Source organism: Rhamphochromis longiceps, linkage group LG20 (genome assembly GCF_057381845.1).
Source record: "Rhamphochromis longiceps isolate RC_006_pf linkage group LG20, R_longiceps_female_GT1.1, whole genome shotgun sequence".
NCBI lineage: Eukaryota > Metazoa > Chordata > Actinopteri > Cichliformes > Cichlidae > Rhamphochromis > Rhamphochromis longiceps.
Genome location: NC_140576.1, coordinates 27,405,317 through 27,432,024, shown reverse-complemented (window position 1 = coordinate 27,432,024; position 26,708 = coordinate 27,405,317). Strand labels below are relative to the sequence as shown.

The 26,708-nt window shown below is 39.4% G+C and overlaps 1 protein-coding gene across 1 annotated transcript; it reads left to right on the top strand.

The window, feature by feature from the left end:
* Window positions 1-117: 117 nt before the first annotated feature.
* Window positions 118-26,528, top strand: dnah12 (dynein, axonemal, heavy chain 12). The gene is made up of 74 exons (XM_085393749.1): window positions 118-244; window positions 373-597; window positions 733-820; window positions 920-946; window positions 1,046-1,235; window positions 2,521-2,590; window positions 2,696-2,854; window positions 2,951-3,146; window positions 3,333-3,521; window positions 3,620-3,773; window positions 3,861-3,952; window positions 4,049-4,227; window positions 4,325-4,460; window positions 4,559-4,684; window positions 4,778-4,912; window positions 5,889-6,082; window positions 6,162-6,402; window positions 6,493-6,678; window positions 6,772-6,972; window positions 7,110-7,304; window positions 7,391-7,512; window positions 7,601-7,736; window positions 7,822-7,968; window positions 8,122-8,241; window positions 8,386-8,542; window positions 8,655-8,827; window positions 8,940-9,092; window positions 9,178-9,417; window positions 9,566-9,811; window positions 9,910-10,029; window positions 10,128-10,237; window positions 10,382-10,565; window positions 10,664-10,804; window positions 10,904-10,987; window positions 11,192-11,380; window positions 11,475-11,594; window positions 11,743-11,931; window positions 12,010-12,161; window positions 12,307-12,445; window positions 12,944-13,110; window positions 13,237-13,492; window positions 13,610-13,906; window positions 14,047-14,225; window positions 14,395-14,587; window positions 14,721-14,882; window positions 14,961-15,155; window positions 15,396-15,529; window positions 15,612-15,774; window positions 15,873-15,953; window positions 16,061-16,237; window positions 16,327-16,458; window positions 16,634-16,723; window positions 16,806-16,946; window positions 17,036-17,277; window positions 18,005-18,152; window positions 18,276-18,421; window positions 18,515-18,729; window positions 18,823-19,015; window positions 19,106-19,298; window positions 19,400-19,572; window positions 19,713-19,853; window positions 19,966-20,124; window positions 20,228-20,523; window positions 20,638-20,891; window positions 20,982-21,122; window positions 21,216-21,353; window positions 21,436-21,669; window positions 21,788-21,976; window positions 24,238-24,341; window positions 24,435-24,639; window positions 24,752-24,889; window positions 24,995-25,086; window positions 25,442-25,509; window positions 25,690-26,528. The coding sequence occupies exons 2-74, from the start codon at window positions 389-391 to the stop codon at window positions 25,881-25,883; spliced, it is 11,919 nt and encodes a 3,972-aa protein (XP_085249875.1). The 5' UTR covers window positions 118-244; window positions 373-388; the 3' UTR covers window positions 25,884-26,528.
* The last annotated feature ends 180 nt before the right edge of the window (window positions 26,529-26,708 follow it).

Sequence of the window (26,708 nt, the reverse complement as noted above, 5' to 3'; positions counted from 1 at the left end):
ATAAATAAATAAAGATGTAAGTATCTTTATGCACTTTGTTACTAGCGATCTGCCATTTGTTTCAAGGATGGGAACAATAAACTCCGCCTCTTCCTGTGGCCTGTTAACTGTTTCTATGGTAACGACGCCGTTAAAGCTTCACAAGTCGGTTCAGAGACTAAATTGTGATTATTTATGAGTAAACTAAGCAAAGCGTAAATGTATTGGAGGAACAAACAGGTGAATCGACAGATTTTCACTGCAGGTAAATACTGTAATAAATAATGCAACGTAACGTTTGCCTGTTCACGGTGAAATGTTAGCAGAACACTAAAGTTAGTTAACCAAATAGCTTGGAATCTTTCAGCTAGTTTTTCTTCTGGTTCTCTTCAGTTTCTTGCTGTCAGGAATGGCCACCTCTCCCGGAGTGTTCAAAAACACACAGAAAAGGATGTCCAACTTTCCAGTCCTGCCCCCTATTGAAGGGGCACAACAGCTTGGAGAAATTGAGCAAATCATAGCCAAGAAGGAGGAAATAGCGGAGAAGGTAGCGGTCTCCAAGAAGCTGCTGAGACACAAAAGGAGCAAAATGGAAGTAAAGCAACGCCTAAAGATACTGTATGTCCTTTCTTCAGCTATGATTTATTTAATTTTTTTTTCTGTGTTAAAGTAGTCCATATGTCTGACATATGCAGGTATTTATATTGGTTTCTGTTTCCTGAAGTGTGGCAGTTTGTTGCTTGAATTTTTTAGGGTCTCTAAAGCAGCAGAGGATTTAAGACAGAACAGAGAGAGGGGAGTTGTCCGCAGCTTGTCCCCAGAGCCACAGCTCCCACCTTCTGTATGGCATCTACTTATTTATGCATACATACATACAAGTACTAGCTAAATAAGAAAATATTCCCCAAAATAATGGTATATTTCAATCCTTACTTTACAGATGTTTAGTGAGCAACGGAAACAAATGGTATGTGTACTTTTAAGTATTAAATTTGATATGTGAACAGACAACCTCATTAACATCTATGTTAATCCTTGACTATTTAATGTATTTCCACTTTTACAGATGAATTACAACTTCCTTAAGCAGTGTGTGGAGAGACGCGAATGTCCAGTTATTCAGCAGCAGTGGTTAGACTCGATTGTAGATCGAGTCCCAGCAAGACTAAGAGGCAGCCCCGAGTCAGAAAAACTGCTGCAGGAGCTCTGCAAGGAAGTCAGCGACAATTTCAATAGTGTAATTGTAAAGTACACAGGTATTTCCAGTTATTTATGTTGTATGAATGTACAGTGCAGTGCAAGAGTGTAGGTACTGAAATTAAAAACAGAAAGCTTTCAAAAATATGTTTTACTTTAATTTTTAAATGTAGTAAAAAAACAGTTTTCCAACAGTAAAGAAGAAAGTTGTATTCCTTTTTCAGCAGTAACTTGAAGTAATAGTTTTCTATATGATTTCATCAGTCTCCCACATTGCTGTGTAGGAATCTTGGCCCACTCTTTTTTACAACGTTGATTCGATTGTGGTTTGTGTGTGTTTGTTAATGCACAACTGGGAATCTGCAAAATTTTAATTGTTTTATTTTTGACCAAGTGTTAGCTGTTGGACAGATGGCCTCACATTTGGGTCTTGAATACTTTGGTATTCAATGGTGGACTCAGTAGCTCCAAAACAGTGTCAGATTATTCAGTGCTGTACTTCACAGCTGATATGAGGTGTTTCTGATATGCTGTGTTTGGGTTTCATCCAACAAGACACTGTGTGCCATGGCCAAACATCTCCACTTTGGTCTTGTTTGTCCAAAGGACATCACTCCAGAAGTCTTCGGGTTTGATCAGATGCAACTTTGCAAACCTAAGCTGTGCTGCCATGTTCTTTTTAAAGAGGAGATGCTTTTCTCCTGGAAATCCTTCATAACAAGCCACACTTGTTTAGTTTTCATGGTTCTGGCTTTAAATAGTTAACAGGTTATAGTCTGAGCTGCACCTCTTACTTTTTTTTTGGAGCGTCTCTGAGCATTGCACAGTCAGACCTTGGCGTGGATTTGCTGGGATGTCTACTCCCTGGGAACAGTGTGGCATTGCATTAAAACACACCTGAATCCTCCGGACTAGCAAACTAACAAGATGTTTTCCTTTGATAGAGGTGGTCACACAATCAGTTGATTTGACTGCAAATCAGATCAATCACTTATTAATTTCAATGGAAGCAGAAGGGGTGTGCAATTCAGTGAAAGTTTTCTTTTTCAAATCCATATAAATGTAAACATTTGCATGGTCTTCCAAGCAGCTTAGACACCATACCTTAGTTTTTCTGTGGCTTTATACTTCCCCAAAGTGATTTCTTGTTAAAACTGGGGCTCTGGGGTAGCAGGATTTTGCAGGACTTTTTGTTGCAGGTTTTTTCAACTCACTTTAAGTGTTTTATGGCTATTGTTATGTTGCACAATGACAATATCTGCTGATCATATAGATTAGAGTCTAAACATCTAGATTGTCTTAAACTAACCAGATATGTGTCACTGGTATGTTGATCTCCTATAGTGGGCACAGTGTTAAAGAATCCACAGGCAGATGGATTGAACTCAGAAAAACAGAGCGCTACACAACCAAAGTGAGTCCTTAGTGTGCGTTTAGATCTGTGATTTAGACATAATGACTAATATTCATCAGTCTTTTTATGTTCCCATTTTTAAACTGTATTTTTGATCATTTGCAGAATTCTCAGCTTCTCCCGTCCATGGCATGATAGTTTTATCAGAAGCCGCAAGATGATAAAGGCAAACTTGCATATTCTTAATCCTGTAATGCAGACTCTGTTGGATCTTGGAAACACAACATTCTCTTCACTGGTCCTAATTGAGCTTTCATCATACAGGTGAGGGATGTGGACATAAAGGCAAACAGGCAAATTTGACCTGTCTCAGCAAATATAGACATCTATTTGATTTTACTTTGGCTTCTGTTGATATAGAGCTTCAGGACCTGTGGATTCTAAGAGCCTACAGAACAAAATGGCTGTGGAGTGTAAGAGGACAGAAGATCGCATCATGAACACCTGGTTTCCCAAAGTCATCCACCTTTTAACAAATCAAGAAACTCTCAAGGGAGTTAAAGAGGAAAAAATTGATTCCTTTTACAATTGTGCTTCCACCCTAATTTCCAATCAGGTAAGATGATGCTCACTATATTTTAACCTGAAGAATGTCATAAAGACCATTTCATAATTGGCGGTTGACAGCTAGTAAAATCAGTATTTCACAGTGTTTCATTTAATGAAAAGCTTAAATATATGTAAAATGTGATTCTTAATTGTACAGTTAGTCTCATGCATATGTTTTTCTGTAAATTCGTAGCTGAAATCTCTTCTTCATGGAAGTGTGGAGGAGTTTGTCGGTGTATTTGATCCAAGCAATCACCACCGCTTGCCCATCTTTCGGATGGCTTTAACCTTTGACGATGAAAAGATGGAAATTTATCCCGCCTTACAAGATCTGGAAGCTGCTGTTCTTGACATTCTAAGTGCCATAACAAACACTTTTCAGGTGAAATTATCACTTTATGCCAAATGTGTCAAATTTATGCTAAATTTGCCAAAAATGCATTCAGAGCTGGTAATGATATCTATGACATTGTTCTACAGAAAGTACAAACTGTCCAGTCGTGGCTGGCACAAAACACATCTTTATTTATGGATGCCAAGGTGACTGATCAGATCCATGCTTGGGCTCAGGCCACCGTGAAGAGTGCTGTGCGCAGAAATCTAGAGGAGCCTGACAAATATTTCCGGAACTATGGTAATGTGCCATAATATGGTCATTTGTAATCTGCACTCCAGTAATATTACTTCAGTTTATTGGTGAAATTTGTGGTTTATTTCGTAGTTGACAGTTACGACTGGCTGGTTAATGGAACTGCACAGGCTAAAGTAGAGACGTTTATGGAAGAGGAACACTCTTTTGATGAATACACTAAGGTAGCAAATCATAAAGTTGAATTCAGATTCTTGCCTTATCTTGTTTTATCTTGTTTTCTGGTGACTGTCATTGTGTAATCTCACTGCTTATTAAAGCAAGTGGAGGAGTTTCGTGCTCTGTCAAAGGAGATTATGAGCCTCCCATCAAAAGCCCGCTTCACAATGGTCCATCTGGACTGTGAGGAGCTGAAACAAGGGCTTGCCAACAAAGCCAAAGCTTATGCCGAAATACTTCTGAAGAAATTAGTCTCCAGGCACCATGAACAAAATCTAGAGTAAGTCAGTTCTTATAATACTACCAAACAAATCTGTCCTTCTATGCTTAAATTGGTCACATTTTAATTCTTGTTTGTGTGTGTGTGTCTGTAAAAGGATTTGCTCTGAGTTTGAAAACATCAGAATGAGAGCTTTGAAAGTTCCAGAGAATACAGAGGAAATGGCTCAGATGCTTGACTTTATACATGAAGCTAAGAGTAAAGGTCTTGCAGAGCTTAATGAAAAAATTAAGGTAAATAAACCAGTAATTGCTTCCACCTGTTATAAAAGCATACTAATTTTTGATGTCTTGCATCAATTCTAACCTGGTTTGCTGTCTCGCTTTGACAGGAAGCATGCTGCAGACTAATCTACCTCTTGGAAGTCCACGTCATTGAAGCAGAGGATATGGAGCTTAATTCGACTGTTTTTCTCTGGCCACAAAACATCCTTCATACTTTTGAACTCAGCGATGAGGTAATGCGGTAGCGTGTGCTTAGTTCAATATAACATGAGTGTTTTGTTTTGTTATGAATAATCTTGATTCTGGACGGCTCTATTGTTTTCCAGTTAATGGAGAAGGCCAAGAAGAAAGGAGAGGATGAGTTGGTTGCTAAAAGAGAAAAATTAATGGTGCAGCTTGAAAAGTTGGGACGCAGGACTGAGGAGTTTAAATTTCTCTCTGAGCTGGAAATGATGCAGCAGGTAGAGCATGGTTTATGTTTCAGAATACCTTTAATGAAAGAGTTTTTTCTTCCTTTCTTTTTTTAGTAAATTCTTTATTTGTATTCTTGCCTGTCCCATCTGTACAGTAAATATGTTTGTTACATTCTTTGAAAGTCCAGTGGATATGGGGAAGCAACAAAGGAGGGTCTAGGTCAGGGGTCTCAAACTCCAGGCCTCGAGGGCTGGTGTTCTGCAGGTTTTAGATATCACCTTTTAGATATCATACACCTGAATCAAATGATTAGTTCATTACCAGGCCTCTGAAGAACTTCAAGACATGTTGAGGAGGTAATTTAGCCATTTAAACCAGCTGTCTTGGATCAAAGACACATCTAAAACCTGCAGGACACCGGCCATCAAGGCCTGGAGTTCAAGACCCCTGGTCTAGGTTGAAAAAAGAGACAAGAAAGCAAACTTGGCAATTAAAGTATTTTCATTGATTAAACTGAAGAAGACAGTCAAAACACTGTCACCATTACTATCACCTTAAGTACTCTGGCCTATTGCTGAGTAGAGTCAGCTGCACAGAAGGGTAGCGCCTAAAGCTTGACAGCGAGCAAGACACACCCACAGGATCAAAAATCACAGTAGGCCATGCTAGGGATGTAGCTTAGCTTAAGAGACAGTCTGTCCAATATATGCCATCGCCAAGCTTCAGGACCTATGCCTGGCCGGGTTCGGTTTTTGCATAATAGTGATTTACTTCTGAACAGAGTAGATTATCCGTTGCTCCAGCCTGATGCTAAAAATGTCAATTCTGAAAGAACTGTAAAATTTAGCAAAAAGTGATACAACTTTATACTCCTGGCCTAAATTGCATGTTATTTTGACATATTTATTACACAGCAACAATAAGACTGTATTATTTGTTTTGTTATTTCCAGCTTAGACGCTAATCAATAGCAAAACATGTCAGCAGCATTGCTATAACTGGTATCTCTTTTTTTTAAATCAGTATGTTGCGGATGTCCGAATAGTTCAGAAACTTCTCCACGAGGCTGAGGAGGCTATTACACTCATTAATAAGGAAGAGGCCTTCTACAAGTGGGACCTGACATGTTTCCCAGAAGTTGAGATCATCAACGAGAATATCGAACCATATCAGAAGCTGTTTGGATTTGTCCTGAACTGGCAGCGCACAGAGAGCAGGTCAGATTCCTATTTGATGCATGCTGTTCCTTTTTTAAATTTTTAAATCCTGCTAACCTTTTGTTTCTTTTGTGCCTAGGTGGATGGATGGCTCCTTCCAGGACCTTAATGGTGAGACGATGGAGGTAAAAGTGGATGAATTCTATAGGGAAATCTTCAAGATGCTCAAGTTTTTCCAACAGAAAAAGATTAAGGCTGCGCAAGAGATGGAGAGGATCTCTGAGAAGAGGCGACACCCTACTGAGGATGATGTGACAAAGGAAGAAAGCCCAACTATCAGTTTGTGTTCGGCTGTAATGGAGCAGATTAAAAACTTTAAGGTATTCTACACAACTGATATTTAAAAAGAGTTCATTAACAAAGTGTTGCTTTTTATGGAATGCCATTAAAAGGAATGTGTTTGTGTTTAGAAACATATCCCCCTGGTGTCCATCTTGTGCAACCCTGGCCTCAGATCTCGCCACTGGACCCAGATGTCACAGATAGTTAGCAATGAAATCACCCTCAATGGTGGTACAACACTACGGAAAGTTCTCAAGCAAAATCTGACTCCATACCTGGAAGACTTTGAGTCCATCAGTGCTGCTGCCAGCAAAGTGAGAAGATTTTGAAAGTCTGTGTGTGTTTATACAGGTTGTACTTTATTCTTTGTGTTAAATTATATATGTCCACTCTATTACTCACTACAGGAGTTTTCCCTTGAGAAGGCTATGAAAACCATGGTGGGCATTTGGGATAGTGTCTCCTTTCACCATCAACCTTACAGGGAGACTGGCGTTTCCATCCTGACCGCCTTAGATGACATTCAGACAATGTTAGATGACCAGATTGTGAAGACTCAGACTATGAGGGGCTCACCTTTCATAAAGCCCTTTGAAAATGAAATCAAGGTTAATATGAGTTTTATATTTGCATAACAAATAAATGCTGAATTTGCCTATTAAATTTGTATAATTTGGCACCTGGGAGTATTTTTTTAACCTCCTACATATAGAGAAAGCTTTAACCATTTGTTCTGTGATGTTAGCAATGGGAGGAGCGTCTGCTTCGTATCCAGGAATCCATAGATGAGTGGCTGAAAGTACAAGCCCAGTGGCTTTACCTGGAGCCCATCTTTTCATCCAAGGACATCATGCAGCAGATTCCAGAAGAGGGGCGACTTTTTCAAACTGTTGACAGGAACTATAAAGAGGTTATGAGGCATTGTGTTAAGAACCCTAAGGTAAGAAAAAATGCATTTACATTTACAGAAAGTAAATCTAAAACTATAATTTTTTGGTTGATTAACTGGATAATTTGTTAACATAGATTCTCCCAGCAACCTCGCTACCTGGTTTGCTAGAGAAACTGCAAGATTCCAACACCCTTCTTGATAGCATTATGAAGGGCTTGAATGCATATCTGGAGAAGAAACGTCTGTTTTTTCCTCGGTAAAAATATTTTTTTGCAGATTTTATTTCTGTCCAGATCTTTCATATTATCACAGATTTTAATATGTAATGCTAACCCTGGTGATAGGTTCTTCTTCTTGTCCAACGATGAAATGCTGGAGATTCTGTCTGAGACCAAGGATCCACAGCGAGTGCAGCCACATCTGAAGAAGTGCTTTGAGGGTATTTCCAAACTAGACTTTCTGCCCAATTTGGATATCCAGGCAAGGCAGTCACACATGTTGTTTTCATTACATAATGGTGTGGATGATTAAGCCTTTGACTAAACTGCACAATGTTCTTGTTCAGGCCATGTATAGCAGTGAAGGGGAGCGCGTTCAGCTCATCCAGCACATCTCCACGTCCGAAGCCAAAGGAGCTGTGGAGAAGTGGCTGATTCAGGTGGAAGACGTGATGCTTCGGAGTGTTAGAGATGTAATAGCCCGGTCCAGGGTGGTGAGATCACTGTTCTTCGTACCTAATTTGAAATAGTATTATGGTTTACTTACAATGCTGTCATACTGTGTATGATCCTGTGCATCAATATATATATATATATGCATGTGAGTCAGTGACAAATGAATGGATGTATATGGGTGTCTTTGGCAGGCATACGCTGAGACTCCACGGAGCCAGTGGGTCACGGAGTGGCCTGGGCAGGTGGTACTTTGCACCTCACAGATTTTCTGGACATTGGAGGTTCATGAGGCTATCAGAGCACACCCTAACGTGGGTCCTTTTACATGTTTCTAATAAAGAAGTGATGTTTCTCACTCTTGATCAAGTGACCTGAGTATCTTTTACAATGAACTAGACACCTTAAAAATATCACCTTGGGAAGAAACTAAAATAGTAGCCGGCTGTTCTCTGCAGGGTTTAAAGAAGTACTATCAGAAACTTCAGAGTCAGCTGAATGACATCGTAGAGCTGGTGAGAGGAAAACTGGCCAAGCAAACACGGATTACTTTGGGAGCTCTGGTCACAATTGATGTCCATGCCAGGGATGTAGTCATGGAGCTTATTGAGAAAGGTACTGCAAGAACAAAACAGGTTTATTAGTATTATGCATTATTATATAAAATACCTTTGAACGATAAAGAGAAAATGCACAGCGATTAAAATGTTTTCTGGATTTTTAATAGGTGTATCACAAGAAGCTGACTTTCAGTGGCTGGCCCAGCTTCGTTATTACTGGAGTAGTGATAATGTTCGCGTTCGCATAATCAACTGTGATGTTAAGTATGCCTATGAGTATCTGGGGAACTCGCCACGCCTGGTCATCACTCCTCTGACTGACCGATGCTATCGAACCCTGGTAAGAAAACATTTCTTAAAAATAGTTAATTAAATATGTTTCAGAACTTGCATACTTTTGCTTTTGCTGTAGGAGTGATAACTGACATCATATTTTAACTATTCTTTTTGAGATTGGAGCTTTCTACATGAATTTGGGTGGTGCACCAGAGGGTCCAGCTGGAACAGGAAAGACAGAGACGACTAAGGATCTGGCTAAAGCACTTGCTGTGCAGTGTGTCGTCTTTAACTGTTCAGATGGACTGGATTATCTGGCTATGGGAAAAGTAACATCCACAAGTTGAAAATTTTCCTTTCTAATGCTTTTTCAGACATTCAAAACATGGTTTACTAACTTGTAATTTCATATAGTTTTTTAAAGGTCTTGCTTCATCTGGTGCGTGGGCCTGCTTTGACGAATTCAACCGTATTGAGCTGGAAGTGCTGTCTGTAGTGGCCCAGCAGGTTCTCTGTATTCAAAGGGCCATCGAGCAGAAGCTGGAGTACTTTGACTTTGAAGGGACCATGCTCAAACTCAATCCCAACTGCTTTGTGTCCATAACAATGAACCCTGGCTACGCAGGACGATCAGAACTCCCAGACAACCTCAAGGTCTTTTACCAGTAAAATATTTTATCACACATAGCATACACATTGCTGTTCTGTTTCAAATCACACATGCTGGTGCTCTACACATCCTTAAGTATAATCTGAAAAATGTATGTTACTGTTCAACGTTTTTTATATTTTCTCTGTGCAGGTTTTGTTCCGAACAGTTGCCATGATGGTGCCCAACTATGCACTTATAGCAGAGATATCTCTGTATTCATATGGCTTCTTAAATGCCAAACCTCTCTCGGTGAAGATTGTGATGACCTACAGGCTTTGCTCAGAGCAGCTCTCCTCTCAGTTCCATTATGATTATGGCATGAGGGCTGTCAAAGCTGTCCTTGTGGCTGCAGGAAACCTCAAGCTCAAGTATCCCAAGGAGAATGAGGACATTCTGGTATTTACTAAACATCGATCTATACTTTGTGTCCTGATTGTGAACTTTATTGCCAGTTTTTGATCCTTTCAATTTCTTATTCATGTTGTAACATTCAGCTCCTGAGATCCATAAAGGATGTTAATGAGCCCAAGTTTCTCTCCCATGATATTCCGCTGTTCAATGGAATCACCAGTGATTTGTTCCCAGGCATTTGCCTTCCCGAGGCTGATTACCAGGTCAGTGTTGATTTGGGTCCATATTGTTTTGCCCAAAATCTAACAAAACCCTTTATTTGTGTGGTTATGTGTGTTAGAATCTGTTTTTTGTTTGTCAGCTGTTTCTAGAGGCTGCTAAAGAATGCTGCAAAAATCACAATGTACAGCCAACAGACGTTTTCATACAGAAGATGATCCAGACCTATGAGATGATGATTGTTAGGCACGGGTATGTTATGTGTTTCAGTTTCCATGCTGGTGTACTATATTATGATTTCCTGCTTGATATTCACATGATTGGAAAATGGCTTGGAGGAAATGATCTAAAATTCAATATGGATTTATAAATATTGTTATAAATACTGTTTTTAAGATTCATGCTGGTGGGAGAGCCTTTTGCTGGAAAGACCAAAGTGCTACATGTTTTAGCTGACACTCTGACTCTCATGAATGAGAGAGGACACGGCCAGGAGGAGAAAGTCATCTTCAGGACGTTAAACCCAAAGTCAATTACTATGGGACAGCTGTTTGGACAGTTTGATCTAGTTTCTCATGAGGTAAACCCGTGCCATCGATCTTTTGTTTTACAGATAAATAAAAGCGTGTTTACAGTATTGACATAGAGGTGGCTTTAATTTTTTATCCTCATTCTTAGTGGACAGATGGGATTGTGGCTAACACGTTTCGGGAGTTTGCATCGGCTGACACTCCTGACCGTAAATGGGTGGTGTTTGATGGTCCAATAGATACACTATGGATTGAGAGCATGAACACGGTGCTGGATGACAACAAAAAGGTACATGTTGCACAGTAAAATAATGTATATAATATATATAATGTAATTATATATATTTTTCTGTTTTTCATACCTTTTTATTTTTTGCTTCCTTGACAGTTGTGCCTGATGAGCGGTGAGATCATCCAGATGTCAAGTCAGATGAGTTTGATTTTTGAAGCTATGGATCTATCACAGGCCTCTGTGAGTTGGATGTTTGCAGTTAATAAAGTTATTTGCTAATCTTATTTTAAAATGTAAAATAATTTCTAGTTAATTTGCAAAATGATAACCTTTCTTTTATGAAGAAAACTGTCTTTCTAAAAGGTGCTTGATAAGACTGTTACTGTAGCATTACTGTAGCTTGAATTGATAGGATGCTTTTTTCTGCATTTTCTCCAAATGAAGCCAGCCACAGTCAGTCGATGTGGTATGATCTACATGGAACCATCTCAGCTGGGCTGGAAGCCCTTGGTGCTCTCCTGGATGAACACTCTTCTTGATGATCTTCAGACTCCAGACAACCGTTCCTTGTTACTGGAGCTTTTCCACTGGCTCCTGCCACCTGCTCTCACAATGCTTCGAAAACATTGCAGAGTAAGTGGCCTCAGAATCCAGGGAGTGTATGTGTTATTCACATTATATCAATACAATAATTATTTGACATGCTAAATTTTGGTTTGGTTTATAGGAAGTCGTTTCCAGGAGCAACAGCAACATTGCGGTGTCTTTGTGTCGACTGTTTGAGATGCTTCTCACTAAACCTGTGAAGACGGGTCAAAGTGATAAAAATATCCGCTGCTGGATAATGGTAAAAGGGCTTATATCTTTTAGAATTTGATATAATATTTGAACTTATTTATTCAAAATACTTGTTAGGATCTGCACCTTGCAAATGTTTTGCAAAAATGTTTTTTGTATATGCACTTTGCACTGCTACTTTTTCTTTTTGCCCGCAGGCAGCATTTGCGTTCTCACTCGTGTGGTCTGTGGGTGGGAGCTGTGATGCAGACAGTAGAGAGAAGTTTAGTAGCTTCTTCAGGTTGATTGTTGCAGGACAAAAAAAAGAACATCCTATCCCTGAAACAGTGGGAAAATGGGAGTGTCCATTTGAGGAGAAGGGGCTAGTGTATGACTATTTCTATGAGGTATTGTGTAATTATGTCACTCAGAAGACTTTAGCTTGTGTTATACCAGAAAATCATAATATATTCTTTCATTTCCAGTTTAAAGGGAAAGGCAAATGGTTTCACTGGAATGAGGCCATTAAAAACATCAACCTGGGCGACAAAACCACCAAAGTGCAAGAGATCATTGTACCCACCATAGACACAGTTCGCTACAACTACTTGATGGATCTTTGCATCAACTACGAAGTGTCAGTATTCTCTGAGGGATTGGTCAAAACTGTTTTTGTTGTTCTTTGCATCTTTAGTACTATGATAATAGTGCATAGCCTGAACTTATATACATTTAATCAAACATAATACACTTAAAAATATATGTTTTGTTTTGCCTTTAAGTCCTTCCCTGTTTGTGGGTCCTACTGGAACTGGAAAATCTGTGTATGTGAAGGAAAAACTCATGAATAATCTGGACAAAGATCAGTACCTACCCTTCTTCATCAACTTTTCAGCCCGCACAAGTTCAAACCAAACTCAGGTTAGTGTGAGAGACATGAGACATACAGTTCTTAACAAATGTATTAGACCACCTGTCATACAAACGAGAAAATAAATATTAACAAATATTTTTTTGAAAATCTGCCTAAAACTTACATAAAAGGAACAAGAAACATTTTATACCCAAATTTGACCTGATGCACTGGTCAAGAGCATAACTTTCAACCAATAATTTTTTTTCTGTTCAGGAATGCAAGTAAATAACTGTAATTTGCCATCTTAATTCAAAAATAATAATGTGCTTCAGTAATTATTAATGTTAGCCTTAAAAATCTGATTTTGATCAAAGAAGTTGCACATACTGCTAAATTAACCATTGGTGGTCTAATAAATTTGTTAAGCACTGTATGTGAAATAATGTCCCTGTAGAGAAACAGCTTTAGTGATCATATATTATGTGAGGTGTTTGTTTGTTTCTAAACAAATAAGAGGTTATAGTTATTTAAATTGTATTTATTCTGTTTATTTCATCATGTAGAATATCATCATGTCCAGGTTAGATAAGAGAAGGAAGGGCGTGTTTGGACCCCCCATGGGAAAAAAGTGTATCATCTTTGTAGATGACATGAACATGCCTGCACTGGAACAGTTTGGAGCACAGCCTCCTGTAGAGCTTCTTCGACAGTACATAGACCACGGAAACTGGTATGAACCACCTATTACAGGACAAATTCATATTCTAACGAGAGAAATATAAATATATGAACAGGACTGAATTCACTAGATTAGAGCACTGTTCTTCAAACAAACAGACCTCATCTACTCTTGCAGGTATGACCTGAAGGATACCTCCAAGATCACTCTTGTTGATCTCCAGATCATCTCAGCTATGGGCCCCCCTGGCGGGGGAAGGAATGCTGTGACTTCACGCTTCTTGCGGCATTTCAACATTTTTAGCATTAATCCCTTCAGCGATGACACCATGGTTCACATTTTCTCCAACATTGTGTCCTTCTATCTTAAAAACAATCAGTTCCAACCTGAATATTTCACTGTTGGCAACCAAATAGTGACAGCAACAATGGAAGTGAGTGCTGTAAAAACAGACATTGGGAACACAAAAACCAGAAAGCTGGATAAATTCATTTTGCAGTTGTATAAAAATCTAAATCATCTTTATGTTTACGTTTTTTATTTTCCATAGGTCTATAAGAAAGCCATGGAGAACCTGCTTCCAACTCCAGCCAAGTCTCACTATACCTTCAACCTGCGGGACTTTTCACGTGTTATCCAAGGTTGCCTGCTGATTAAGAAGGGATCTCTGGAGAGCAAACGCACTATGATACGGCTTTTTGTCCATGAGGTCTTCCGTGTCTATTATGACCGTTTGGTAGACGATGACGATCGAGTGTGGCTCTACACGCTGATGAGCAGCATTGTGAAAGATCACTTTAAGGAATCCTTTCACCAGGTCTTTGATCACCTGAAACAAGGCAGCAAAGTGAGCTGATAGTCCCTTATCCTTACTATTTCATGTGCTTTACTACTTTTAAAATGAAACAATACAGCAAAGAAGATGTGCTTGCAGAATTACATCTTGATGTGCCTGAATCTGTGGCATTTAAATTTGTGAATTTCTAGCTGGTTGAAGAAGACATGCGAAATCTTCTGTTTGGTGACTACATGAAACCTGACCTGGAGGATGATGAGCGTTTGTATGCTGAGGTGCCCTCAGTTGAAAAATTTGCCGTGGTGGTAAAGTCCTGTCTTGAAGAATACAACCAGATGCATAAGAATCGGATGAACCTTGTCATCTTCCGGTAAACAGCTTTCAAAGAGGATATAGTTTTTATAGATTTTCTTTCTTTCTTTAGCAATAACTTTACAAGTTGACTTGACTTTTGTGCAGTAAATGAATGAGATATGTTTTTATCTGTAACTTGTAATTTGTGTTTAAACTTAATTAACTGAAAATAAAATCTTATCTAGCTATGTCCTGGAGCACTTGTCCCGTGTCAGTCGTGTGTTAAAGCAGCCAGGAGGAAATGCCCTCCTTGTGGGAGTGGGAGGAAGTGGACGCCAATCCATCACCCGTCTGGCCACATTCATGGCCCATATGACCATGTTTCAGCCAGAGATCTCCAAGAGCTACGGTATGACTGAGTGGAGAGATGACCTCAAGGTAAGCTGTAAAGGCTTCTGTTACTTCTGTTTAATACAAGTGTGTTTTGGTCGTATTATTCTCATTAGATCCTGTGGCTTTTTAACAGTCCTCGCTGCTGTACTCTGTCTCACTGCTTTCCTTTCAAATAAAGATGTTGCTAAAAAATGCTGGGGTGAAAGGCCAGAAGACAGTGTTCTTGATAACTGATGCTCAGATCAAAGATGAAGCTTTTCTAGAAGACGTGGACAGTGTCTTGAATACAGGAGAGGTTCCCAATCTTTTTGCCATAGATGAGAAACAAGAAATCATAGAGGTAGGATATTATAATCTTATATACATACCTTATGAAATTGTATGCAATAAAATTCTCATTTCATCTGTTTTTCCCCAGGCAGTACGTCCCATTGCCCAAGCTGGTAATAAAAACTTGGAGCTGAGCCCTTTGACTCTGTTTGCCTTCTTTGTGGCACGCTGTAAAGAGAACCTGCACGTTGTTGTGGCATTCAGTCCTATTGGAGATGCCTTTCGAAATCGCCTGCGCCAGTTTCCAGCTCTTATTAACTGCTGTACCATTGACTGGTATCAGGTAGGGCACTATAACATGCGTGCATTGTAATATACTACATATAAAAATGTCTGAATCACTGAAAACTATATAGGTATCTGTTAAGCGTCAGCTGTGCTCTTGGATCTGGAAATAAAACCAAAGAAAGAAAATAGGACATGTAAATTCATTAGCAGACCCTGTTCTGTGTCTTCACTCTTGTCTTTGTATGCCATCTTTGATCCTGCCCTTAGTATCGCTTTCCTCTCTGTACTTTGACAGCCATGGCCTGAGGAAGCTCTTGAGCGAGTAGCCAACTCCTTCCTGGAGTCACTACAAATGAATGAAAATGAGAGGCAGGAGGTCATACCTATCTGCAAGACATTCCACACCTCTGCCAAAGAGCTTTCACAGAGGTATGACAGCTTTATTCATACTTTTCAGAATGAAATGTAAAGTACATTTCTAATCCTTTAATTATGCTGTTTTCACTTGCAGATTCCTTTCTGAGCTTGGTCGCCATAATTATGTGACACCCACATCCTACCTGGAACTAATTGCAGCTTTTCGTCAACTTCTCACTCAGAAAAGAGACACTGTCATGAAGGCAAAACAGAGGTACACCAATGGCCTGGATAAGCTAGCCTTTGCTGAATCTCAGGTATATGAAATACTATTTTCACTGGAGCTGTTTTGTCTATTCTCTATTTCTTGTATTATTCCTATGCAGTAGTTTATTTGAGCAATATATTTCCATAGGTGGGTGAGATGAAGAAGGAACTTGTAGACCTACAGCCTAAACTGGAACAGGCAAAGATAGAGAACACCAAAATGATGAAGGTGAATACATTTCACACAATCGATCAACATCAGTATCCTCCCCAGAGTACATATGTATCAGAACATACATAAATCCGTACTAAATGTACACATGTATTAATTTTCAGGTTATCGAGGTGGAGTCTGTGGAGGTGGAAGCCAAGAGCAAAGTTGTGCGGGTTGATGAGGAGGCAGCAACCATAAAAGCCAATGAGGCCCAGGCTTTGAAGGATGAGTGTGAGAGTGACTTAGCTGAAGCTATCCCTGCCCTGGAGGCTGCTCTATCTGCCTTGGACACTTTGAAGGTGAGCGCCCTTCAGCAAAATATCTTTTTTTCATTACATATCATTGCAGTTAGATAACTGAGCAAGTCAAGCTGTCCATTTCTTTTCAGCCCTCTGATGTCACAATTGTGAAGTCTATGAAAAATCCACCTTCAGGGGTGAAGCTGGTGATGGCAGCTGTGTGTGTGATGAAGGAGATAAAGCCAGATAAGATAGCTGATCCAGCTGGGACTGGAAAAAAGGTTAGACTGAGTACAAAAATTAAAAGAAAAATTAAATCATGTGAAATGATTAAAGTCTGGTACTTATTTTTAGTCTTTTAAAACACAGCTAAACCTCATTCGAATGATATAGTTTTTCATTCTGTTAGAAAAAGGGCATAAACACAGTGAGTGACATGTTTGCTTTATTATCTAGGTTTTTGACTTCTGGGGTCCGAGCAAGAAGTTGCTGGGTGATATGAATTTTTTACGAGATCTTAGAGTATATGACAAGGACAACATTCCTGTGAGTGTCAAAATTATGTCACAGTTAAAAAACATTCAACTTGCACTTACCCCTAACTTACTCGTCTGTCTTTGGGTTGCAGGTCCATGTGATGCAAAAAATCCGAAGTGAGTACATGACTAATCCCGACTTTAACCCCAGTATAGTGGCAAAGGCATCCTCTGCAGCGGAAGGCCTGTGCAAATGGATCCAAGCAATGGAAGTGTATGACAGGGTGGCAAAGGTGCAGTGTGTTTGGATATTCAAACCACTTGTAATTGTACCTGCACACTTACTTTTTCACACATTTCTTGATTTCGTCTTTGGTTTCAGGTTGTGGCTCCTAAGAAGGCCAATCTTGGAGTGGCACAGGAGTCCCTGGCAGCTACCATGGCCCTTCTGGACCAGAAGAGGGCTGAGTTGAAAGAAGTTGAAGATCGCTTAGCAGCTCTTCAGAAAACTTTTCAAGAAAAGACAGAGGAGAAAGCCCAGCTGGAATTTCAGGTGGATTTGTGCGCCAGGAAGTTGGAAAGGGCGGAAAAACTCATCGGTGGTCTGGGTGGAGAGAAGACCAGGTCATGAAGACACTTATAAATATTTCAGTGCCAAGCAGTGAAGCTGAGGAGACTTGTTTATGCGTTTACTTATAGGTCTTCTTCTTCCTCTTTGTTTTATTATTATTCATTGGACTGTAGAGTAAAACATTTGAAGATTTTGTTCACTGACTGGGAGCAGTTTGCCAATTTCTCTAATTAAGACTCACGTCTGAAGTATTATAGCACCACCAATGGGTGGAAGTTGGAAGTATGTCCATGCATGCAGATTTTTAACTGTTAGCCTGCTTCTTTTAAGGATTCCTTGAATCATTCAGAGTTCAAGCTATATTTCAAGAATTTAAGCTATACTTAACTTTCTGAAGCTTTTTCCAGCCTTCACCAAAATTGGCGCAGATGAAAGTTAAATACCAAGCTTGAAAGACCAAGTATCACAAAAGCAAGCAGTTGGCATTTACATTTTCAAAACTGTTAGAACCAATAAAAATTAGCAGTTAAACCACCAGACGGCAAGTAATTTCCTGTAATTATAACCTCTTAAAAGTTTACCTGCGTCACTCGGGTAGCTTCAAAATGAAAATGTGTTTTTACATCTTATAGCTATGCTTTTATCATAGTTACATGAAGTTGTTATGACAACTGTGCCCAGCTGACCTGCTTGGCCTCCTTATTGCCTTGTTCTGTTGCTTGTTTCCTGCAATTTGAAGAATAACTGCATACCAGTGACTGAATGTGACTATTTACTCAGATGGTCTAAAGCAGCAGACGACCTGCAGAACACGTATGACAATTTGACCGGAGATGTTCTTATCTCTGCCGGTGTCATCGCTTATCTGGGGGCTTTCACAGCTGGCTTCAGACAAGAATGCACCAAGTTGTGGACCAAACTTTGCAAAGTACAAAGTTCTTCCTTCTCTCCTCTCATTTTTATGAATCTTTGTCATACATATGTATTTCTATGTCTATATTACTTACCTTAGTAAATAAATATCTGTATTTGCACCTCCCTCTATCTCTAGTCTAAGAACATTCCATCATCAGATGACTTCTCACTCAGTAAAACTCTGGGGGATCCCATTAAGATCAGGGCATGGAACATTGCAGGGCTTCCCAGTGACACTTTCTCTATTGACAACGGCGTCATTGTCAGTAATTCACGCAGATGGTGAGTTTGTGTTTCTGAAATTTGTGAAACTTATGTTGAAATATTTGTGAAAAGATCCTTTTCATTTATTACCTAATGCTAATGTTCTTGTAGGCCCTTGATGATTGACCCTCAGGGTCAAGCCAACAAGTGGGTCAAGAATTCAGAGAAAGATAACAGCCTGAGTGTAATAAAGCTAACAGATGGGGACTATATGAGAACTTTAGAAAACTGTATTCAGTTTGGAACACCACTGCTGCTGGAAAATGTAGGAGAAGAACTGGACCCTTCTCTGGAACCATTGCTGCTCAAACAAACCTTCAAACAAGGTGCTAGAAGTATAAAATGGATGCCAAAGAATAATTTTGAATTTAGAAAGAGTGACAGTTCTTAGCTCCCAATTTTTTTTTTGTTTCTCTTAGGCGGTGTTGATTGCATCAGGCTCGGGGAGAGTGTGATTGAGTACTCCAATGATTTCCGTTTCTACATCACAACAAAGCTCAGAAACCCCCATTACCTACCAGAGCTGGCCACCAAAGTGTCCCTGCTCAATTTCATGATAACCCCTGAGGGCTTGGAGGACCAGCTGCTCGGGATTGTTGTTGCCAAGGAGAGGTAATACCTGCAAAATGGTTACTTATTTTATTGACCGAAACGTTTTTTTTATAGCTCTTTTACTCATGTCATCTACTTGTATTTCCACAGGCCAGAACTGGAGGAGGAGAGAAATGCATTAATCCTGCAGTCAGCTGAAAATAAGAGGCAGCTAAAGGAAACTGAAGACAAGATCCTAGAGACACTGCAGTCCTCTGAGGGAAATATCCTGGAAGATGAGAGTGCCATTCAGATTTTAGACTCAGCAAAGATCATGTCCAACACAATTACCAAGAAACAGCAGGTTTGAATTACACATAAAATCAAAGCTGAATTGTGAATTTGATGTCTTTTAAGTTAATTTGATTGTCTCGTAGTCTAACCTAATGTTTACATCTTTCCAAGATTGCAGAGAAGACAGAGATCAAGATAGCAGAGTCCAGAGAGGGTTACAGAGCTATTGCAAAACACTCGTCCATCCTGTTCTTCAGTATTACTGATCTGACCAACATTGACCCGATGTACCAGTACTCTCTCAGCTGGTTTGTTAATCTCTACATTAACTCCATACAAGACAGGTAAGTGATCCAGGCGGAGTAAACCTGGTTAGTGGTATGGTGAAGTAATGAACTATGACACATCTGCCAGAACTAATAGCTTTTAGTTTGTCTGTGTTATTTGGAAACTTATAAACTGTATTTTGCCTTTTGTTCATCAGTAACAAGTCCAAGATTCTGGAAAGAAGGCTTCAGTTTCTTATTGATCACTTCACCTATAACTTGTACTGCAACATATGTCGTTCTCTGTTTGAGAAAGATAAACTCCTCTTCTCCTTCCTTCTCTGCTGCAAATTACTACTGTAAGTTAAAGTTACAAGCAATTTTGACTCTTACTCTCATGCTTAGTGCAAATCTATGTGGATGTTTACTTTTATATTTGATGCTATTTTTTTATCAATGTTTTCTTCTAAGAGCAAAAGGGGAGATTAAACACACTGACTTTATGTTCCTGCTGACTGGGGGAGTGGGCCTCCAGAACACCACTGCTAATCCCGACCCCACCTGGCTACAGGACAAGAGCTGGGATGAAATCTGCAGAGCAAGTGAACTCCCTGGTTTACGAGGATTGAAGTAACAAGCTTTAATCACTAAAATAAAAATGGCCTCATCATCATCATCATCATCATCATCATCATCACTGTTTACCCAATGTGGATTGTTATTTATTTTGCAGAGAAGCTTTCATTAAAAATCCAGATGACTTCAAGTCCATTTATGACAGCAAAGATCCATGCACTATTGGTTTGCCTGCTCCGTGGTGTGAACAGCTCAATGATCTGCAAAAGATGATCATCGTTCGCTGTCTCAGGCCTGATAAGATACTGCCAGCTGTGGCTAAATATGTGAAACGCAACCTAGGGAAGAAATTTGTCCAACCACCTCCCTTTGACCTGAGTAAGAGCTACTTGGACTCCAACTCTGCCATCCCACTCGTGTTTGTGCTGTCTACAGGTGCTGATCCCATGGCTAGTAAGTTCTATAAATCTGTTTTACTGATTTTCAAAGGGCCACATAAAGTCAGTGTCAAATCCTGAAACTAGGAAAACTAACTCTTTTAGAAAAACTAAAACTATCCTTCCACAGGCTTGCTGAAGTTTGCCAGTGACAAGAACATGGGTGGTGCCAAGTTCCAGTCTATCTCTCTGGGTCAGGGACAGGGGCCCATTGCTTCTAAAATGATATCCACAGCCATGCAGGATGGGACATGGGTGTGTTTACAAAATTGCCACTTGGCCGTTTCCTGGATGCCCATGCTAGAGAAAATCTGTGAGGACTTTAGTCTTGCAACATGCCACCAAGACTTCCGCCTCTGGCTCACAAGCTACCCTTCAGCCAAGGTAAAACCCATAAATGAACAACTTTAAGGACTAAATAGATATAACTGTCATCTGAAAGAGCCTTCAGTATAGTAAAAAAAAATTAATCAGTTTCCAGTGACCATCCTGCAGAATGGAGTGAAAATGACAAATGAGCCCCCAACAGGACTCCGTCTCAACCTGCTCCAGTCTTATTTGTCAGATCCTATTTCTGATCCAAACTTCTTCAGCAACTGTCCCAATAAAGAGCTGGTGAGTCAGGAGGAAACCTATTTAGAATTTTTTATGCATAATTATGTATTAATTCTATAGGTGTGTGACACAATAAATGAATTTCCTAACTAGATCTGGGAGAAGCTCCTGTATGGACTGTGCTTCTTCCATGCTCTCGTTCAGGAGAGGAAAAAGTTTGGTCCTTTGGGCTGGAATATTCCGTATGGCTTCAATGAGTCTGACCTGCGCATAAGCATCAGACAGCTACAGGTATTTACTCAAAACACTCAGTTGTTGTGTTTCTACCCTGAAAAAAACATCAAAAACTCATTTAATTTCTCTTCCTCTTTAGCTGTTTGTAAATGAATATGACAAGGTGCCCTTGGAGGCCATAACATATCTGACTGGAGAGTGCAATTACGGTGGCCGTGTGACAGATGATTGGGACAGGCGGCTCCTGATGACTATCTTGGCTGACTTCTACAACAAGGACATCATTGAGACTTTTCGCTATCCTTTCTCACCTAGTGGCGATTACTGTGCCCCACCAAAATCTAGCTATCAGGATTACATTCTGTTTATCAAGGTGCAGACACTCCAGAAGCAGTAGTATATATAATTTATATAAAATAACTGCATATAATCCTTAATTTCTTTCAATTTTATGGTATATTACTGACAGCAGTGTCTTTGTTGTACTCTAGGAACTTCCATTCAGCCAGCATCCAGAAGTGTTTGGGATGCACGAAAATGTAGACATTTCCAAAGATTTGCAGCAGACAAAACTACTGTTTGATTCACTGATACTCACCCAGGGTGGAGGCTCCGAGGGCGGAACCCATTCTGAGAGCGACAACATGCTGTACGACATAGCGAATGACATCCTCACCAAGGTACAACTTAATCAAACTTCCTCTTCATTTAGGAGTTTTTAGCCATACCAATGGCATGGTTGGTCCAAACAAAAACATTTCAAATACCAACAGTTGGATTTCCCTAAGTTTTTATGCAGAATAATCCTATTAACCTTTGGCAATTACTTAATGTTCCCTTAAGCACCATCACACATCGAGATTTCACTCATTCTGTGAAATACAGCATCTCAGCATTGGCTAAGTTAATTGACACATTTGGGTTTTTTTTTTTAAATAACATTTTTCAGTTCCCAGACACTACTTTCAATTTTACCGACTTTGGTCTTACTTTGTCTCCTCTGTTTTGACTGAAGCCAAATTTCTCAACATCTGTTCAGTGGATTTCAGTAACTGCAGTGCAGGTGGACATATTCCTGCTTCTCCTGGATGAATTAATTTAGGTTGATAACCTCCCTTTTGATAGAGAATTATTTTTATTCTCTGTCATTAGTCAAATAGTTTGGTTAATGACTACTTTATATACTGTGTAAAAGTCTTGAAGCACCCCTAGTTTCTTTATAATTGCTCCCAAGGAGCCACAATGTTTTGAAAATTGGTCTTCAGCAATAGTTTTTCAGGTTTTTGGAAAGTAAGTCAGTTTTTCTTTGAATGTTGACTGCTTTTTTGTTTTCGGTTATCTTTCGTTCAGTTCTTAAGCCCGACCATTTTCAGAAGAATGTTTTTTGTTTTTTTAAGCCACACTGACCTATGACTCATTCAAGCATAAAAAGACACCTAACCCAGTGTTGTGTCTACACAAAGCAGACAACTTAGCAAAGAGTCCTTTGGCCCTTTCACAAAAACACAGATTTATTTCCCATCACTTTAGTGGAATTTATAAAAAGTGCCAAAGTCAACAGAGTTTGAGTGCCATAAAATTGCATTTTTGCACCAACAAGGTGATTCCAAGTGAGCTATCCCATATGGAAAAGAAATAGAAAAGACTTGCATCAGATGTGGCCTACTTCATATAGTGAATCATATAAGGCTTATATGATTTACTCATGAAAGTGGCCACTTTCATAGATTGTTTTAGTAAGTATCCAAAACATACAAGTTTCATTTATATAATTTTTCTAGGGATCTTATGTCTGTTTTCACTCTTGTATGCTTTTCATACAAGTTTCACACAAGACAGACACAAACTTTATAAGATTTATATGTATCTTTTCCATATGGGATTATCCAAATTGTTTCACAACTTGGCATAGTGTGCAGTGTGTCCTTAAAACATGTGAGGAAACTGGAGAAGTGGAAGTCAAAAAAGAAGTATCAGACCTAAAGAAAAGCCCTACCAGACACCTGAGAGATACATCTGGCTCCATACATATTGGTTCAAACCAATATGTATGGCCAGTATGTATGGAGGAAATGAGTAGACAGGAGTAAGCATCTGCAACCATCTGAGAAACACAGTGGAGCCTCTGTCATGGGTTGGGGTTGCATTTCAGTCAGTAGTGTTGGGGATCTTGTCAAATTTCATGGCATTATGAATGCAGAAAAGTTCTGTCAGATTTTGATCAACCATGCAGTACAAATGGAAAATGTCTGATTGGCAACAGCCTCATTTTTCAGCATGACAATGATCCTACACACACCTTGCCAGTGCATTAAAAGCATACTTGGATAGAAAAACATACAGTAAAACACAATCAGTCATGGATTGTCTTTGCCTGAACTCAGAGGTCAACATTAGTAACAGAACACAAAGCAGCCAACATCCAAAGTGGAGCTCTGAAATGTTCTTTAAGAAGCCTGGAGAACCATTCCTAAAGACTGCGTGCTTATGTCATTTATTTCTATGTATGTTTTCATACTTCAGTATATTTCTGAACCTATATCACATTATCCAAGCAAAAAATAAAGAAATGAGTGATGGCTCAAAACATTTGCACAGCACTGTAAAAAAATAGCATCCCCATTAAACATACATGTGCTTTGTGTTTACTGCTTTGCGTTTCCTCTGGGTATTCCAACTCCCTCTCAGAGACAGTGTAAGGAAGTCCTACTCTCCAGCCATATGGTTTTGGGGGCCAAGTGGTAAAGAAAGTTGATAGATGGATGTATTGTGAGCATGTTAACATATTGTTACTAGCGTATTAGGTACATTTACTTTTTATTGTCCAGATAGCACCAGTATATCTATAACTCTCTACGTTGTACAAACGTTGAGAGTTGTCTGTGCTCTGTGTCCACTTCACCGTGTGTTTATAACTGCCACATTTGCTTATTTCCCTAAGCTCCCAGCTAACTTTGACACAGAAGCAGCTCTCTTGAAGTTTCCTGTGCTCTATGAAGAAAGCATGAACACAGTCCTTGTCCAAGAGATGGAACGCTACAACACGTATGAACAGACAGCTCTCCACCCTGTTTTAAGCTATATAACCATTGCAACCATTTTTCTTTCATGACTTAACTGCTGTCTTTGCTCTCTCAGGTTGTGTAGTTTGATTCGTATCAGCCTGCAGAATTTGCTGAAGGCTATTAAGGGATTGGTGGTGATGGATGCAGAGCTGGAGGCAGTTGCAGGCAGTTTGGTGGTTGGAAAAGTGCCAGAGAAATGGGCCAAGCGCTCTTACCCCAGCCTCAAACCCTTGGGCAGTTACATTAATGACTTTCTGTCAAGGCTCAAGTTTTTGCAGGTAAGACTAGTGAGCAAAAGTGATTTGAATGAGCAGTTTCAACTCGGCATATCAAAGCTTTGTGCACCTTTTCAGTCTCATTATATTTTCACTTTATTTTGTGTGCCTGTAGGTTTGGTTTAACACCAGCAAGCCCAATGTGTTCTGGCTGTCTGGCTTCTTCTTCACCCAGGCCTTTCTAACTGGGGCCATGCAGAACTATGCCAGGAAATACCACATCCCCATTGACCTGCTGAGCTTCGAATTTGAGGTCTGGAGACTCACACTTTTGGATCTCTCTTCACATGTAAAGATCTTATCATAGCCCTTAGACATTACTAATTAGTGGTTTGTCTTTTATGATTTTATCTTACAGGTCCTTCCTTTTGACGAGATACAAACAACGCCTGAAGATGGTGTTTACATTAATGGACTGTTTCTTGATGGAGCTCGGTGGGACAAAGAAAGGTACATGCTCACAGCAGCGTTAGGAATACAATATTGACTATATGCTTATAGCAGTATAGCTTATAAGCTATTACTCTGCAGGAAAAAAGTCATTCACTGTACTTAAGCACACATTTGAGGATTTAATGAAAATATTCTACTTCATGTTGCTTTATATTACATTTCAAAATTAAATATTTATAATACTTTTTATTGGGCTAAATTTATATTTTTTAATATTGGCCCTTTACTTGTAATGGGGATTTTTTTAATATATATACAGGATTTATATAGGATTTTTTTTACTTTGTTCATCACTAGTGAAATATAGGGAGACCTGATAAGGATGGGTTTGTTTGTCTCTCTCTATTATCAGTGGAGTTCTGGCTGAGCAGTACCCCAAAGTCCTCTTTGACTCAATGCCAATCATCTGGGTAAAACCCAGTAAGTATTGCCTGACTTTGTGCACTTCTAGAGCTGGTGTTTCAGATCTGCAACAATCTGGATGCAATTAATGTTTTCAGATATCTCTTTCAAGTGCATAATTGCTTGTTTCCTTGTATTATTTTATCACCATCTATCTACCATTTTCTGTGTTCCTTTGCTTTCATTTCTGCCCAACAGCTCAAAAGAACAGCGTCAGTCAGCCTCAGAAGATGTACATTTGTCCTCTATACAAGACCAGCGAAAGGAAAGGCACGCTGTCCACCACAGGCCACTCCACCAATTTTGTCATTTCCATGACGCTGCCCACCAACAAGCGCCCACAGCACTGGATCAAGCGTGGTGTTGCCATGCTCTGCCAGCTTGATGACTGAGATCAGTCAGCACATTGCTTTAAGAATCAAATGCTTTACTGCAGCTATTCTCAATCCTGCTTGGATTAGTTTAAACTCTGTGTTCCTTAATACAATAATAAACACAATGTCTATGGCTGATGTGGAGATCTTAATGTAATATAATGTTGGTATTTTCAATTCACAACTTTGTCCATTAACTACTTACAAAATAAAAAAGCTGCTGTGCTTTCACCAGAAATGTTACAGTGAAAGATTAAGCGCATCAGATGTGCTGTTTTCTTTTTTTGAACAGAAAGACATGGAAACAGGTACGCCTCGGTGCTCAGCTGGTGCTGTGTGAGTCCTGATGGAAAAACCTGTCAAAAATTAATTGCAAACACACTGGTTTCAAAATATTTGGCTCACATTTTAAAAATATATTTCATGTAGGTTCTTATTTTACTTAATACAACGTTTGACTGCAGTACACAAGAATAAGCCAAGAACATTGCAAACATTCTTTGAACGCTTAAAGGATAGTTACACCTATACGGTATATCATTGCAGTTATGCCTTTACAGTTTTTACATTTAGCCATGTGTCTCCTTGGAGTGACTTTTTTCATGTGCTGTAATACTAAGGTGGACACAAGCCCAATAAAATGATCACTCTAAAGATAAAAACATGGATTATACTTAGAAAACCTACTGACGGAGAGCCTCAGCTTCCAAACTAGTTTTGCTGTCTAGACTGATACCTTATTATAAACCTTTTGTCCTTTTTCTCGCTGTTCATTTGCCTTCTTAGTAACCTGTTTGCCTCCTTTTCCCTCAGTGTGAGCTGATACCATCTATAGACTATAAG